We start from the raw sequence: 14,448 nt of genomic DNA, 5'->3' as shown, positions 1-14,448 counted from the left end.
TGCCCCTGGAACTAAGGTCAGACCACATTCTCCACCCTGCTATGCTCCTCCACCAACTGACATCCCTCCCTCAATAGTTATATTTGTATTTCATCTTGTTGCAAAGGTACCCCTGGATTGCCTTCTCAAACACAATGGCTAGAATGACACCTGGAGATGTAGCACTGTCACAGCCAGCCAAAGACACTCGGGACCCTGCATGACGAAGAACAGGCATGACTTAGTTCACCGCTAGGCCTCCTGCGAGGTCGGTCCCTGCACCCCAGGTCACCAGAAGGCAGGTTGCACTGCCTGAGAGATTCACCTCAGTGACAGAGGCAGATGCGGGAACACCTTGTGCTCCTGACAGCTCCTGAGAGCCAATACGGCTTCCAAGACCCAAAGGAGTACTAGCACAATAAAGGCTTTGATAAATTCACTGCCTTTGTTTGAGCTCCAGAAATTGTCCAGTGGACAACAATCTCACAAATGCCCACATGTAGCCACATGGAAGAATGGATTAAACCAGGACAGCTTGATAGAACAGTTGCAGCGTGTTTGGTGGTGGCCCTACAGACCTTCAGTGGTCTGTGGCCTATAGGCTAGGAATCAAATGCATAAAAGTATTTAGAAAGAGAGACAGATAAGAACAAACCTGAGCTGGGTACTTGCAATCTCAATTATTCCTTACTGCAAGCAATGTAAAACCAGTATTGTTCACTGCCACCTTGCAGAATGGAGTTCTTAAAAGGTGTCTGCAGACAACAAAGCTCTAATTTGCACAACGCAAACTACATACAAACTCCTCTGCTACATCTTGTCCTTTCAACACAGCTGGACTTGTCTCTAACAAAAAAGATTTTTTCTTTTTAGTGGACTTCAGAAACAGTGGCAAAAAGGATGTACAGCTTACTCTCCTTTAATTGAGCTCTAGGTTATTCACTCTGCCTGCAAATACAAAGGAGGTGGTTACGCACAAACTCCACAGGCCACCTTTGGACCTATATCCTGTCTCTGATTAAAATACTTCAAGAATGAAAACAAGAGTCAATGTATTCTCCTCTTCAATGAGTAGCAGAAGTTTGTATGAAAAGATGGCTTCTTCCAGTTTCATAAACAGAAAGAAAGGAATTGCCTCTCAACCCACACTCCCCTTTTCCCACCTGCTAAACAATCACATTACAGGTCTTGGTCTTCTCAAATTGTGACAGACGCACAATCAGGAGCTCTTGCCGCACTCCTGCACTTCTTGAGAAACAAGTCTTAGGCACTTGCCATACTTCTGGCAGGGTCACAGAATGGTCAGGGTTGGAAGGGACCTCTAGAGATCATCTAGTCCAACCCCCTGCTAAAGCAGGTTCACCTACAGCAGGTTACACAGTCACATTCAGGTGGGTTTTGAATGTCTCCAGAGGAGACTCCACACCCTCTCCGGGCAGCCTGTCCCAGTGCTCTGTCACACTTAAGGTAAAGAAGTTCTTCCCCGTATTCAGATGGAACTTCTTGTCTTTCAGTTTGTGCCCGTTGCCCCTTGTCCTGTCACTGGGCATTGGTGAAAAGAGCCTGGTCCCATCATCCTGGCACTCACCCTTAAGATATTTGTATGCGTTGATAAGATCCCCTCTCACTCTCCTCCAAGCTACACAGGCCCAGCTCCCTCAGCCTTTCCTCATCAGGGAGATGCTCCAGTCCCCTCATCACCTTCGTAGCCCTCTGCTGAGCCCTCTCCAGCAGTTCCCTGTCTCTCTTGAGCTGGGGAGCCCAGACCTGGACACAGCACTCCAGCTGTGGCCTCCCCAGGGCAGAGCAGAGGGCCAGGATCACCTCCCTCGACCTGCTGGCCATGTTCCTCCTAATGCCCCCCAGGATGCCACTGGCCTTCCTGGCCACCAGGGCACACTTCTGGCTCATGGGCAACTGGCTGTCTGCCAGAACTCCCAGGTGCTTCCCTGCAGAGCTGCCATCCAGCAGGTGCATGGGGTTATTCCCCCCCAGGTGCAGGACCCTACACTTGCCTCTGTTGAACTTCATTCATTATGTTCCTCTCTGCCCAACTCCCTACCCTGTCCAGGTCTCACTGAATGGCAGCGCAGCCTTCTGAGGTATCAGCCACTCCTCCCCGTTTTGTATGGTTGGCAAACTCACTGAGGGTACACTCTATCCCCTCATCCAAGTCATTGATGCACAATTTGAACAGGACTGGAGCCACTGCTGACCCCTGGGGAGCACCACCAGCTACAGGCCTCCAGCTGGACTCTTTGCCACTGATCACAGCCCTCTGAGCTCTGCCATTCAGCCCATTATCAATCCGCCTCCCTGTCCATTCACCTAACTACACTGCCTGAGCTTGCCTATGAGGACGTTATGGAAGACAGTATCAAAAGTCTTGCTGAGGTTAAGGTAGACAACATCCATTGCTCTCCCCTTGTCCACCCAGCCAGTCATTCCATCATAGAAGGCTATTAGCTTGGTCAGGTGTGGTTTCCCCTTGGTGAATGCATGCTGACTGTTCCTAATGACCTTCTTTTCCTTCACATGCTTGGAGATGACCTCCAGGCTGAGCTGTTCCATCACCTTTCCAGGGATGGAGGCCTGTAGTTTCCTGGGTCCTCCCTTCTTGCCCTTTTTGAAGACTGGAGTGACACTGGCTTTCCTCCAGCCCTCAGGCACCTCTCCTGTTCTCCATGACCTTTCAAAGATGATGGAGAGTGGCTTAGCAATAACATCTATCAGCTCCCTCTACACTCAGGTGTGCATCCCATCAGGGCCCATGGATTTGTGGGTGTCAAGTTTGCTCAGGTGATCTCTCCTCGACCAGGGGAAAGTTCTCCTTTCTCCAGACTTCTCTTGCCTCCAGGGCCTGGCAAACTGGAGGGCCGGCCTGGCAGTGAAGACTGAAGCAAAGAAGGCATTCAGTAACTCTGCCTTCTCCGTGTCCTTCATTACCAGGGCACCCACCTCATTCAGCAGTAGGCCCACATTTTCCCTAGTCATCCTTTGCCTGCTGAAGTACTTGAAGAAGCCCTTGACCTCCCTTGCCAGATTTAATTCCAAACAGACTTTAGCTGCCCTACTGCATGTTCTGACCACATCCCTATATTCCTCCCAAGTGGCCTGTCCCTTTTTTTCACATCACGTGACCTTCCTTCTGTTTTGAGTTTTGCCAGAAGCTCCTTGCTCATCCATGGAGGCCTCCTGCCCCCTTTGCTTGATTTCTTACTCAGAGGGATGTACCTATCTTGAGCTTGGAGGAAGTGATGCTTGAATATTAGCCAGCTCTCTTGGAGCCCCCTGCCTTCTAGAGCCCTAACCCATAGGATTCCTCCAAGTAGGTCCTTCAAGAGGCCAAAGTTAGCTCTTGTGAAGTCCAGGGTTGCAATCCTACTTACTGCCCTGCTTCCTCCACACAGGATCCTGAACTCCACCATCTCATGGGTCAGAGTACAAAGCTTTGTTAACCAGAGGACAAAAACATGCAGATAGCTTATGATGTAACATCCGAGTTCCTGAAACATGGGGAAACCTGCTTCTCTGTTTCGAGGTGTCATGTACTGTCCAGGATGATTCTTTTGGGTTTAGCATGAATCTTCAGGCTGCAATTTCCACAAACAGAAACAGATTTCCTGGGGTAGCTAAGGGCATCTCCTACCTTTCTGCACAGTTAGAAACTCTATACCCCAACATCCCATCGCACTGCATCTTCAGTTCCATAATCCTGGTCATGGAAGAGAGCACAGCAAAGGCATCACAAGAGACAGCTTGTATTTCTTCCCATTTTAAAACTGCAACGACTCAATAAAAAAGGGAGAGGTGATCTCTCTGCCAAGAGACAAAAAAAAAATATCTGTCAGGTTATTCCTCAAATGCCTCCACAGCACACAGATCTCAAACAGTATTTTTACAGCATCATTGTCCTCCTCAGTAAATCTGAAGTCACCCAGCTGCATTCATGTTAAGCCTACACAGTAACTCAGACAGGTGCATAAGTAGTTATTTTTCTGTTATTATAAACATAGTCATCATCTTTGGATTTAATCTTCCTCAAAGATTGCTGGATCTAAGTATGAGAGAGACAAAAGAAAGAGGAAGAGATCAGAATAGACAGAATTAGATTAAACATTCCTGCCTCCACTTAGCACTAGAGTTGGCATGTACACTTCTGACTAACACACTTGGCTGATTTAGAATATGGTGGGTTTTTTACTGAAATAGCTAAATACAGAGATAGACAAACTAAATATTAGGCCTTGGAGGGACACTTAAACTACAGCCCCTACAGTTTAGTCAGAAACTCCTAAGCCAGCTTTAAACCAGGTAGCAGTATGGACCTTGGATCAGCTTTATCACCAGAAGCATGGCCATGCAGCACCATGTTATGCTTTCCCTCTGGAAAACGATTGAGAAGTGACTCTGAGGGTCTTAGCATGAGGCTTCACAAGAACTGTTCAGGTGCCATCTTCTACCTGCATCCATCATCTGCTGCTCACACTCTTTATTGAATCCAGGGCTCTTATGAACTAAAACCAGAAAAATGTTTGTTACAAGAGCAAGAACAACATTGACCATATGTAAATAAAAGAAAAGAAACACTTGAGAAGGTCTGGTGATCGAAAGAAAAAATTAACACAAAATAATTAAAAACTAAAAGTAGTAGTTAATAAATTCAAATAGCTAGGAATATTTTTCAAATCATATTCTTGTAAGGAAAAGAATTCTTTAGTACTGTCACATCTTAGCATAAAATGTGCTAGGGAAGTGCAAAGTATGATTTCAACATCATCATCCAAGCATGTAGCATACTGAAGAGCACCAGCATGATAGAGGCCCATGATCCACCTACAATTGCAAACTTTCCCTTACAAATGGGAAGGCCACAGATGCACTGAACAGAATGGCATGGGCAAAATCTGGATTTCTAAGAAAGATATTCTGCATCAGACTAAAGGTCTTTCTAAATCTGGAAGCTGTCTTTAATGGGTGCCACCAGTGGGATGAAGAGCACTGAAGAACATACAGTCATGAATCCCCAAAATATTACTCCACCTTTCAGCACCTGACTGTATTTAATAGTATGCCAATAAGATTTTTCTTCCATGTTTTCTCCCCAAATTTTAAATCCATATAATATTTCAGCATTCATAAATCCTGTTGCAAGAAGTTCCTCAGCCTTCTCACATATTGAAGAGACTCCTCCACTGTGACACATTGTGTATATTTGATGTACCTGGTTCCTATATTGGAAGAGACAGTGAACAGTAGTAACTCTCTACTTTATGCTACCCATAAGCCCTTGGACAAACTCTTGGCCATTGGTTTTCCATGCTGACGCCTCATGTTCTGAATATTTTACCCTTATCTTTAAATACATTGCTCCCTCAGCTTTTGGGACAGTATTTTTTCCCACAACAAAGAACAAATCAGTTTCCTCAAACATGCAGTGTAAGTGCCAAACCCTGAACTCCACGACAAATGAGTACAACTGGCTTTCTGCACAGAAAGTGTTCTGTTCACAGAAAGTGAACAGCTTGTCTTCTAAAGGAGCTATTCAAAATTAGCCTGGTTGACTGGGAACTGATAATATACAGGGAACACACTTGAGACTTTTTCCACATACTGAGTTTATTCTTGGCTAGCCACCCAGTTAACTTTACATTAAAACCTGGACTTTAAGGCTTGCATTATGTATGAGAATCCAGATAAGCTTACAATATCAATTATTCCACACAAGAGAAAACCTGCCATTAGTAATTCAATGCATCATTTACATCATAATAATAATTACAATTCTTTTCTTCTAATAAATTTGGGCATAATAACTGAATCGCTTTGCCATTTTGACACCTTGCTCTTAAGTTACAGCTGCACAGGTATGCTCCTATTAACTTCAACAATTATTAAAATGAGTTTTGTCATGTGAACTTTTGACTGGGATCCATTACAGTGTCATTCTGCCTCTCCCACTGCATCTAGAATATCATGGTTTCAAAGTTCAAGGTGCTCTGTAAAAGCAATTTATCTGCCATGGGCATGCCTGGGGTACTAGCTTCTAACTTTACTACATGAGACATCCTCCAGAGCTCTATCAGTCTGACAGAATTAACAGAAATTAACACACATAAGAGGGGGTTTTGGTGTTGTCAGCAACAAACACACTCACATACACAGAAGTACTAAGGTGTTGAACAAAGAGTGTTGATTATGACACTACTTTAACAAGCCTGTAAGATCATGCTTTTGTGCTAAATAATGCACAGAGCAACCTTGGCATTCCTGAAGGCAGTTTAAAGTTTAAGTATTAAAGAGGATGTAAGAGTAGACAAGGGACACATGGGGTTAACATCGAAGGTCAATAAAACTAGCAGAGACAAAAAGTCACAGCCTCCTACTTTAGCAGTCTGAAGTAGCATTTAAATGCCCATGCCCAAGGGAATGAGACATCTAGGAAGGACAGGAGCAGTCCTTCCTATAGTTAGGCTCAGGAGGAAAAGAACAGAAGAGGCTCTCCAACACAGTGAGGAAGAAGTCCCAGGAATCCGGCTTACTGGAGCTGTGGTGACAACAGGTTAATATTCAGCAGCAGGAAATAATAAAGGAAGATCAAGGTAACCATCATACTCAGTAAGCTCAATGGTATTAAAGGCACAACAAACAGACATGTAGAGCCTGTGAAATGATAGGAACAGTGATCAGTCATAATAAAACGGTAAATTAGGAAGACAAGCTAAAAAAAAACCCCAACAAAACAGAAAAAAGGCAATGCCATGAATGCATGATTTCCAGGAACTGCCACTATGTCACAAATACACTTTTTTTCTAGAGGAGAGAAAGGGCTGGTCAAATTACAAGATGCAGAGATGCAACCTTGTGAATACAATGCTCCCTTGCTAGGCTGTCTGCTCCATCGCTGCAGCGCTCCACCGCACTCTGTCTGAAGTCATAGCCACAACCCATCAAGATGGAGCACAAAGAGCTTACCCAGCAGCCTCATCAGGGCTGCACTCCTGAAATAAAAGGCGAGGGAGGACAGTCACTAACAAAGCCCTCAGCTGAGCAATGTCTCAACGCACTGTTACAGTCTACAGAATCAATTTGTTTATAGTTACAGAATAAAAGACAAAAATCTCAAAAGCACCTCTGTCCCAGAGCTCCACTGAAACAAGCTAACACATACATTCAGATTTACAAAAGGAATGTGTTCATCTTCAGTTAAGCTGCTTTCCCAATGATCAGCACACTCATAAAAAACACCATGATAAAGAAAATCCACATGAAAAACCTGTCCATCACTTTTGCGACCTTTTTCCACTCAATTCCTTTGGCCCGGTTTGCTTTATGGTCTCGAACACAATTAGCAATATACTCAATATTTTTAATCAGCATTTTGTAACAGGAACAGCAATTAACAGCCTCCCTAGCATTTTCACCAGGAACTCCATAGCTTTTATTCAAATTTCCATTGAGCTTCTCCTTGAGATCACACTCATCATTCCTATTAGAAAGGTGACTCCTCACCTCTTTGTGCCTCCTCTGACACCTATCACCCTCCTCTAACTTATTTTCATCTTCCTTTTCTCTTTTCGGACTTGTGCAATTTTCACCCACATCATAAACAAAGAAGATTTTTGACATGTAGTCCAAAATAACCACCCTGGCCCATTGTGGAACAGGTTTTGCTTCTGAGCCACAGTGATGGAGATTCATTATAATGATCGTCAATGCAGTGGAAGCTGTGATCATCGTCATAGTTGCTATGTAATACTTTCCTGGAACACAAAATAAAATCATATTAAAGATGCTATCCTAAGTGCAGAAAAATGTGACAACACAGTGCTAAACACAAATGCAAGTGAAACTGATTTTTAATCACCCTGAGTCTCTGTACTTAGATCACACTTAATTTACCATTTAAAAACAAAGATTAAAGCCATTAAAGTAAAAGCTTATACTCATTACTGGCATGCCTATCATGAGTAAGGGGCTATTGTATTAGCACGGTAAATATTTGCAAGCCAAAACCTCCGATTTCTCGAAATACACCCATTCAGAAAGCAGCTTAGCAATGTTTATCAGGAGCCTTGCTCTTTTCCTGGTGTCTGCAAAATCCCAATGTTGATGGCTTCACGTGGCACATTAGAAATCCCATTCTGGGTGTATTAACAAAAATGATGATAATGCTTTGTTGGAGCTATTGATGCACACCACACCAGCAGATGGATGCCTTTGCGTTCACACAGGCCAGTGAATATCCAGACCTTACTGGCAGCCACAGCTAGTATACGGAAGGCTAAGAAGCCAGGCCCAGGGCTGATGCGTGGCTCCATTGCCTGTTGAGATTTCTTGCCTGGATTTTCTTCAGCACAGCCAGTCCAAACAAGGACAAAGTTCATTCTGGCCAGGTGCAGACAAGTACAGTGAATAAATTAAGCTGTGCCCTTCAGCCACTGCTTTCCACACCTGAAGCATACAGCTGACCAGTTAACATGCTGTGGCTTGTGCCCAGGCACAGAGGCACCTCCTTGCCCTGCTCTGCTGCTGTGCAGCCTCTTCAGAAAAAGCAAGGGCTGCCATCAATGACACGGGATGCACCACAGACAAATATGATGTGATCCCAGTCTTCAAAGGGGTTGGAAAGGATGATGAGGGAGCGTGAGGGAACAGAGAAAGCAGACTCATGCTAGGTCCTGACTTCTTAATTCAGATAGTGTGACAGGAGGACAGGGGAGGTACTCCAGTACAGCAAGCCCCTATTCCAGACAGGAATAGCTGATGATGATGATGCGGAAAATGCATTCAACAGCCCTATTTACTGACCAGTGTTTTGTCTCAGTTAAGCCATACTGGTTTTTATATACACAGTAATAATGTGTAATGAATAATGAGATCTGAATTATCTTAACAAAGCTGGAAGCCAGTCTGGAGGCAATTGTGTTCCTAGTCCTCCAGAAATCCCACCAGGGCAGCTGGGCAGCCTCCTACCTCGGGTGAGATCAGCCAGGGACAGGAGGAGGGTCCTGGCAGAAGGCAAGTGGGACAGTGCTGAACACCACCCTTTCACTACACATCAGTTCTTCCAGATTCTCAGATGTAAATTAAAATCCAGTGTAATGGATTGGCAGGCATTACAATTCAATGTAACAATGGTCAGATATTAAATCAACCCTGAGTATCCCAGCCAGGCCATCCAGCCATCTGGATCTGACAGAAACATGTCTTGAAACAGTCTGACCTTGTGTACACAGCTCATGCTTACACTTCATACTCTAGTTCTGAGGTTGTTTTCCATTACTAGCTTTATTACAAGCCTTAACTATATTAAATAAATACAAAATAGCTAGCTAATATATAATTAAAAACACAAAATAATCTTAAAGAGCTGTAGCATACCTGTACAAATTCTACACATATTTTAAGTATTTAATGATGTTTTAAAAATGTAGCACCTTTATCTTCCCAGAACCCACAACTTACATATGGTTTCCCTGACATACAGCCCTACTATTAATAAACCATGTTTAAAGACAAAGCACTTGAAGCTCACCTATCAGAGGTACATTTTCAGAGGGAGGCATGATTTCTGCAACCATCAGCTGGAACACAGTCAGAGCAAGAAGAACCGTAACGCCCAGAGACACTTTTTCCCCAGAGTCTGCAGGGAGATAGAATCCCAGTGGGGCCAGGAAAGAGATCAAAATGCAAGGAAGCAACAGATTAAATATGTAGAAAGATGACTTCCTTTTCAAAATCAGTGTGAAGGTCACATCCGGATAAGGCTCAGAGCAGCAGCCATAAGTGATGACGTTCTTAACTGCTGGCATACCATTAATCTCCCATTCCACATCTTCTACGAAGTCAGAGAGGTCACCGCTGTCAAGAGAATTGATGATGTCTACCTGATTACCATTATAGGTCCAGGACCCAAATGTAAGGTTGCATTGCTGGCTGTCAAAAGGAAAATAAGATACATCCACTACACAAGAGCTCTTTGTGATAGCAGGTGCATCCCAAGTGATTTTTCCATCATATCTCAACACAACATTAGTATTCACTGGTTCTGAAAAGTCATCATCAGCCCTAAAAGACAGAAAAGTGACAGTCAGGACTGACAGGCAACAACCTAGAGCGTGGACCAGGAAAGGGGGGGCAATGGGGAAGACCCTTCACTTCACACCATTAAAAGCACGCTTCTGAAATCATATTTGTATTTATACTGAATTTTAGTAAGAACTTACTATTAACTATTATTTACAGGTACTACTGCCCATTAATGCCAAACATCAGTGCTGTTAACGGATGTTGTATTTATTAGCCGTTGCTTCTTCAATCTTGACTTCAAAGAGGATGCAGTAGGATAAGAATCCATTCAAAAACAAAAATAATCTGTTGGTCATTACTGGCCCAGGAGAGCAGACAAAGAATGAGGCCTTTGTGTACCACCTTTTTGTGGACAGTGTTCCAGAGCTCTTCTATAGCCTCAGCAGAAAGTACTTCAGACTGCCAGGGTATTCAATTCACAGTGCAGAGAAATTCAGAACAGCTTTGCTGTGTAGCACAATCAATTGCCAAGTCTCATCTATGGCTTTATTGCAGAATATTTAAATGATCAACAACTAATGTTAAGACAACAAATATACCCCTTGCTAAGGTAAGGTAAAGTGATGAAAGTTCAGACTCTGTGGGTCAATTCCTCCTTCAACCCCCTTCCTCCCTCAAATTATCAAGCTGATTTTCTCCAGCCACACTCACTTGTTATATAGGACAATATCTGGTCTCCAAACCAAATTGCTTGGAATCCTGATAGAATCCAACCCATCATATTTATCTTTGTCCCATTTGAGGTATGCATCATACCAGCTTTGTCGAATCCATAAGTAAGCTGACAAAATTTGGTTCCTTTCATCCTGCGTAAAAATGTAGAGATGTTTCTAACTGAAGGTGACAAAATCACATCTTAAATGCAGAGAGCATATGTTGTATAGCTTTAAAGTAGTGCCCAAAACAGGCCAGAATACTGACGGGCCACAAGAGTACTTCTCAGACAGGTACACGTGCCCGTACACTGCACAGGGAGCTCATTTATTCGGACTTTCTCTTGGCCAAACCTTCTTCCCCCTGGACCCTCCCAGCTCTAATCACAGTTGTGTAAGGCCCCCAGTACGTTAAGAATTTCCTTTTGCAAGCTTCAGCACCAAACAGCTAATAGATTTAGTCTAACGAATTCTCTGAAATGTTGGTGAGGCCTTTAAGTTGTAATTCACAAGTCACAAAAGTGATTTTCTGTTCTCCTTCCAAAAAAACTTTTTCTTTTGCCTTTGAGGTATATCTGGCTGTATCAAATTTATAAAAAAGTAACTGAAGGCTAAAATAGGGAGTTTGTGTAAAAATTAATTGCATCTTAGAAAAGAAAAAGCATTTACTCGTATTTAAAACTCTGCAAAATTTGCCTGGAGGGTGCTCTACCAACACCTAACTACAAAAGAAGCCTTAACAATTGAGCAGCTCTAAATTTGCAGGCTTATAATGGAAGACTTAGTGTTGCAATCAGGTAATCTATGAAGAACTGGAGAACAGGGCCCTCATGAGGAAGCATTATGGAAGTTATCACAACAAAATGCAAATTGCTTTTCCTACTCCAGGCAAAAGGTTTACAGCTAATACATTTCTGCACATCTTCAGAAAAACATTACTTACCATGTCTTTAATTTGGGACAACGTGATCTGAAGGGTGACATTCAGTACTTTATCTGTGTCTTCCACTGGTATTAGAGCATTTGAGTAGTGTTCAAACAGTTCATTAAACAGCAGGTGAGCATATTTTCCTTTGGCTGATTCAACAGCTAGATAACAGATTTGTTCAGTACATCAGATTAAGCACTCAGTAGTATCAGAAGACATCCTCTTTCTACAGCTTCAAGTAGTATTTGCTGTAACTGTATTTATCAATAATATACTGTAGAATATAATTTAGTTCAGAAACAGAAGTATGCCTGATGAAGCTATTCAAATAAGGACAGCATTCACCTGTAGTAAATGAATAGCTGATTTTAGCTTTTCATACCCACTGAAAAAAAACCTCTGTGTACAGAGGTGCCTGCCTTTTTTGAAAGTAAATATTGCCTTTATTTTACTGGTGTCTTTCACAGGCATAGAGATTGAGTTAGTCACATATCTGCCAAGCTAAAATTAGAAGCAAAGTCTGAAGTCAAAGCTGCTGCCAGGCTAATGATTTGTGATATCTCCCTAAATGCAGCACTGATGGATTCAGGCTTCTTTCAGAATTTACTCTTATTTCTGTTTTAACTACCACCTGGAAAAAGTCTGAGCTGCTTTTCTTCACACATTGGTAATTGCATGATGTACGGACACATCTTTGCACTAACGTCTTTTCCAAACCATGTATTTGGAGATGCTTCTTACTATCCAAGACTTAGTCACTACGGCTAATTCACTGAAAATTCAGGTCTTAAATGACACTTTTGCTGTTCTGTGCTGTGTTGTTCATCACAGTTTCTCTAGGTAGTCTCTGTATTACCTTTAGATAGATTCACACATTTCTGCAAGCAAAGGGCAAGGGCAGTAACACTCAAAAGACTCGTCCAAGTGCCAGCTGGCACCATATAGGAAGCAAGTGCTTTGGAGTAGATCACTCTCTGGTGACTCACAGTGACTTCCTGGACTAATTAAAGTAAACCTTCCTGATTAAAAAGAAATCCTAACAAATTAAAGCTTCACAAAGATAATTTAAGTTCTGGCTGTATGGGATCATTCATTTTGTCTATGCATTAGTGAGACAAAATAAAACAAAACAGCTGAAAGACTTCTGGAGCTCAACCCTGTAAGACACATCAAGGCCACTAGATCCTACCTGAATAAAATAAACCTCAGTGCAACATAACATAAACATAAATATAAAAACATAACAGCTATCAAGCAGTATTCTCACCTTGTAGTATCACCGCTGTAAACAGCAACCACAGAGAGATGTAAAAAGAGGACAGGATGTTTCTCTTCATTTCTGGACCTTAAATAATTCACCCAAGGGAACAAAAATGTTTATCACCATCCGAAGCTAACAAAAAAACCAACCAACCAAGTTGCACAGCAACATAAAGATGCTGAGGCACTGATGAGCTGCTAGAAGCAAGTCAGTCCTCCCTCAGCAGCTGTCAGTCTTGGAATGATCGATTGTCTTTGTCCCTGCCACTGCCTGGGGCTCTGATGAGAACCCCCCTCTCCCTCCGTAATGTGAGAGCTGCCTGCTCTCAAGCTAATGCTGAGAGAGAAGACAATCGGATTGGATATCAGTAGGAAAACTGTATTCCACTGCACACAAAATATAAGATTTTGCCTAATTTAAGAACCCTTTTACAGTTCTTTGGTGGGCCACGTTTTACAGCCCCTATGTTCAGCAATAGCGTGCTCAGAACTAGTTCTGTGGCGGAACTTGAGGACCTGTCACAAAAAGAGTGATCTGCCTCAGTATTTTAATTGGTATAGTCACACTGTACATCACACATCCGACATCTCACAGAGCAGAAAAAACACCACAGCCTGCCTACACCCATGCTGTGACAAAGCAATGTTTTCACCTACCAAAGTGATGCTGCATGGAAGAAACTGCAGCTACACCCATCAGACAACATAGGCAACATTTGCAGTAGCACAATACCACTGTGCAAACAACTTCCACTGGTGTAGACAACTTTGAGACCAGTACTCGGCACAGTAAATCAGGAGCAAAACTGGACTGCAGAGAAAATGCCATTTCCTAATACAGTACAATTTTTCTCAGGTGAACTCGGCAAGACACCAGAATTACAAAGAATTACGCTTACTGGACCCCTCTTGCATCAGCCACAATACTTACAGGAGAGAAACGTGAATGCAAAACAATACCACAGCTGGCCTCCCATCTACCCCGACAGTCAGAACTTCATTAGCTTTATGTCACTCATGTAGCAGAGTTAGTTTCCTAGCACTGCAGGCCATTTTCTTACAAGTTTCTCAGAGACAAGAGGTGACTTCTACCTTTCCATAGATCCAATTCATCCTTCCTGATATACTGCAGTCCCTTTTGCCATCCTTGTAGAATAGGTAACAGAAAACAGTCATTAAAATAGAAATGTGAAAATACAGATTGAACTAGCAGCAAAAAACTGGTCCAGAATAGTTCTGATCCACACAAAATATAAAATACTGTTGCTTTACTCTTGTGTAGTCTTTTGACTAGAAGGAAGCTGATTGTACAAATAATTTCTATATAACTGCACTCCTGGCACTGACTGGCTAATGCTTGTGCTTTTGTGGGGTCTATAAATCAATGACCCTTATGGTTTAATAGGTAAGCAATAAATAATTTCAGCTAAAGCACCTGTAATGAAATCCATCTCCCTCACTTCATTTGCTGAATTGTCAAAGGGGAAAAAGGTGGAAAACAGAAGTCAAAAAGGTCAGAGTAGCCCATAAACAGTA

General features: G+C 42.7%; 1 protein-coding gene across 1 annotated transcript; it reads right to left on the bottom strand.

Moving 5' to 3' along the window:
• Window positions 1–477: 477 nt before the first annotated feature.
• On the bottom strand, window positions 478–13,651 carry CHRNA9 (cholinergic receptor nicotinic alpha 9 subunit). Its single transcript, XM_005444785.3, has 5 exons — window positions 12,920–13,651; window positions 11,668–11,813; window positions 10,723–10,877; window positions 9,518–10,050; window positions 478–7,742 (listed from the first exon to the last, which is right to left on the bottom strand). Exons 1-5 carry the CDS (start codon window positions 12,987–12,989, stop codon window positions 7,186–7,188), a joined length of 1,461 nt encoding a protein of 486 aa, XP_005444842.1. The 5' UTR covers window positions 12,990–13,651; the 3' UTR covers window positions 478–7,185.
• Between the last annotated feature and the right edge of the window lie 797 nt (window positions 13,652–14,448).

This window comes from Falco cherrug, chromosome 1 (assembly GCF_023634085.1).
Source record: "Falco cherrug isolate bFalChe1 chromosome 1, bFalChe1.pri, whole genome shotgun sequence".
NCBI classification, from domain to species: Eukaryota; Metazoa; Chordata; class Aves; order Falconiformes; family Falconidae; genus Falco; species Falco cherrug.
The sequence above is the reverse complement of the archived record's forward strand: the minus strand, read 5'-3'. Positions and strand labels throughout refer to the sequence as shown.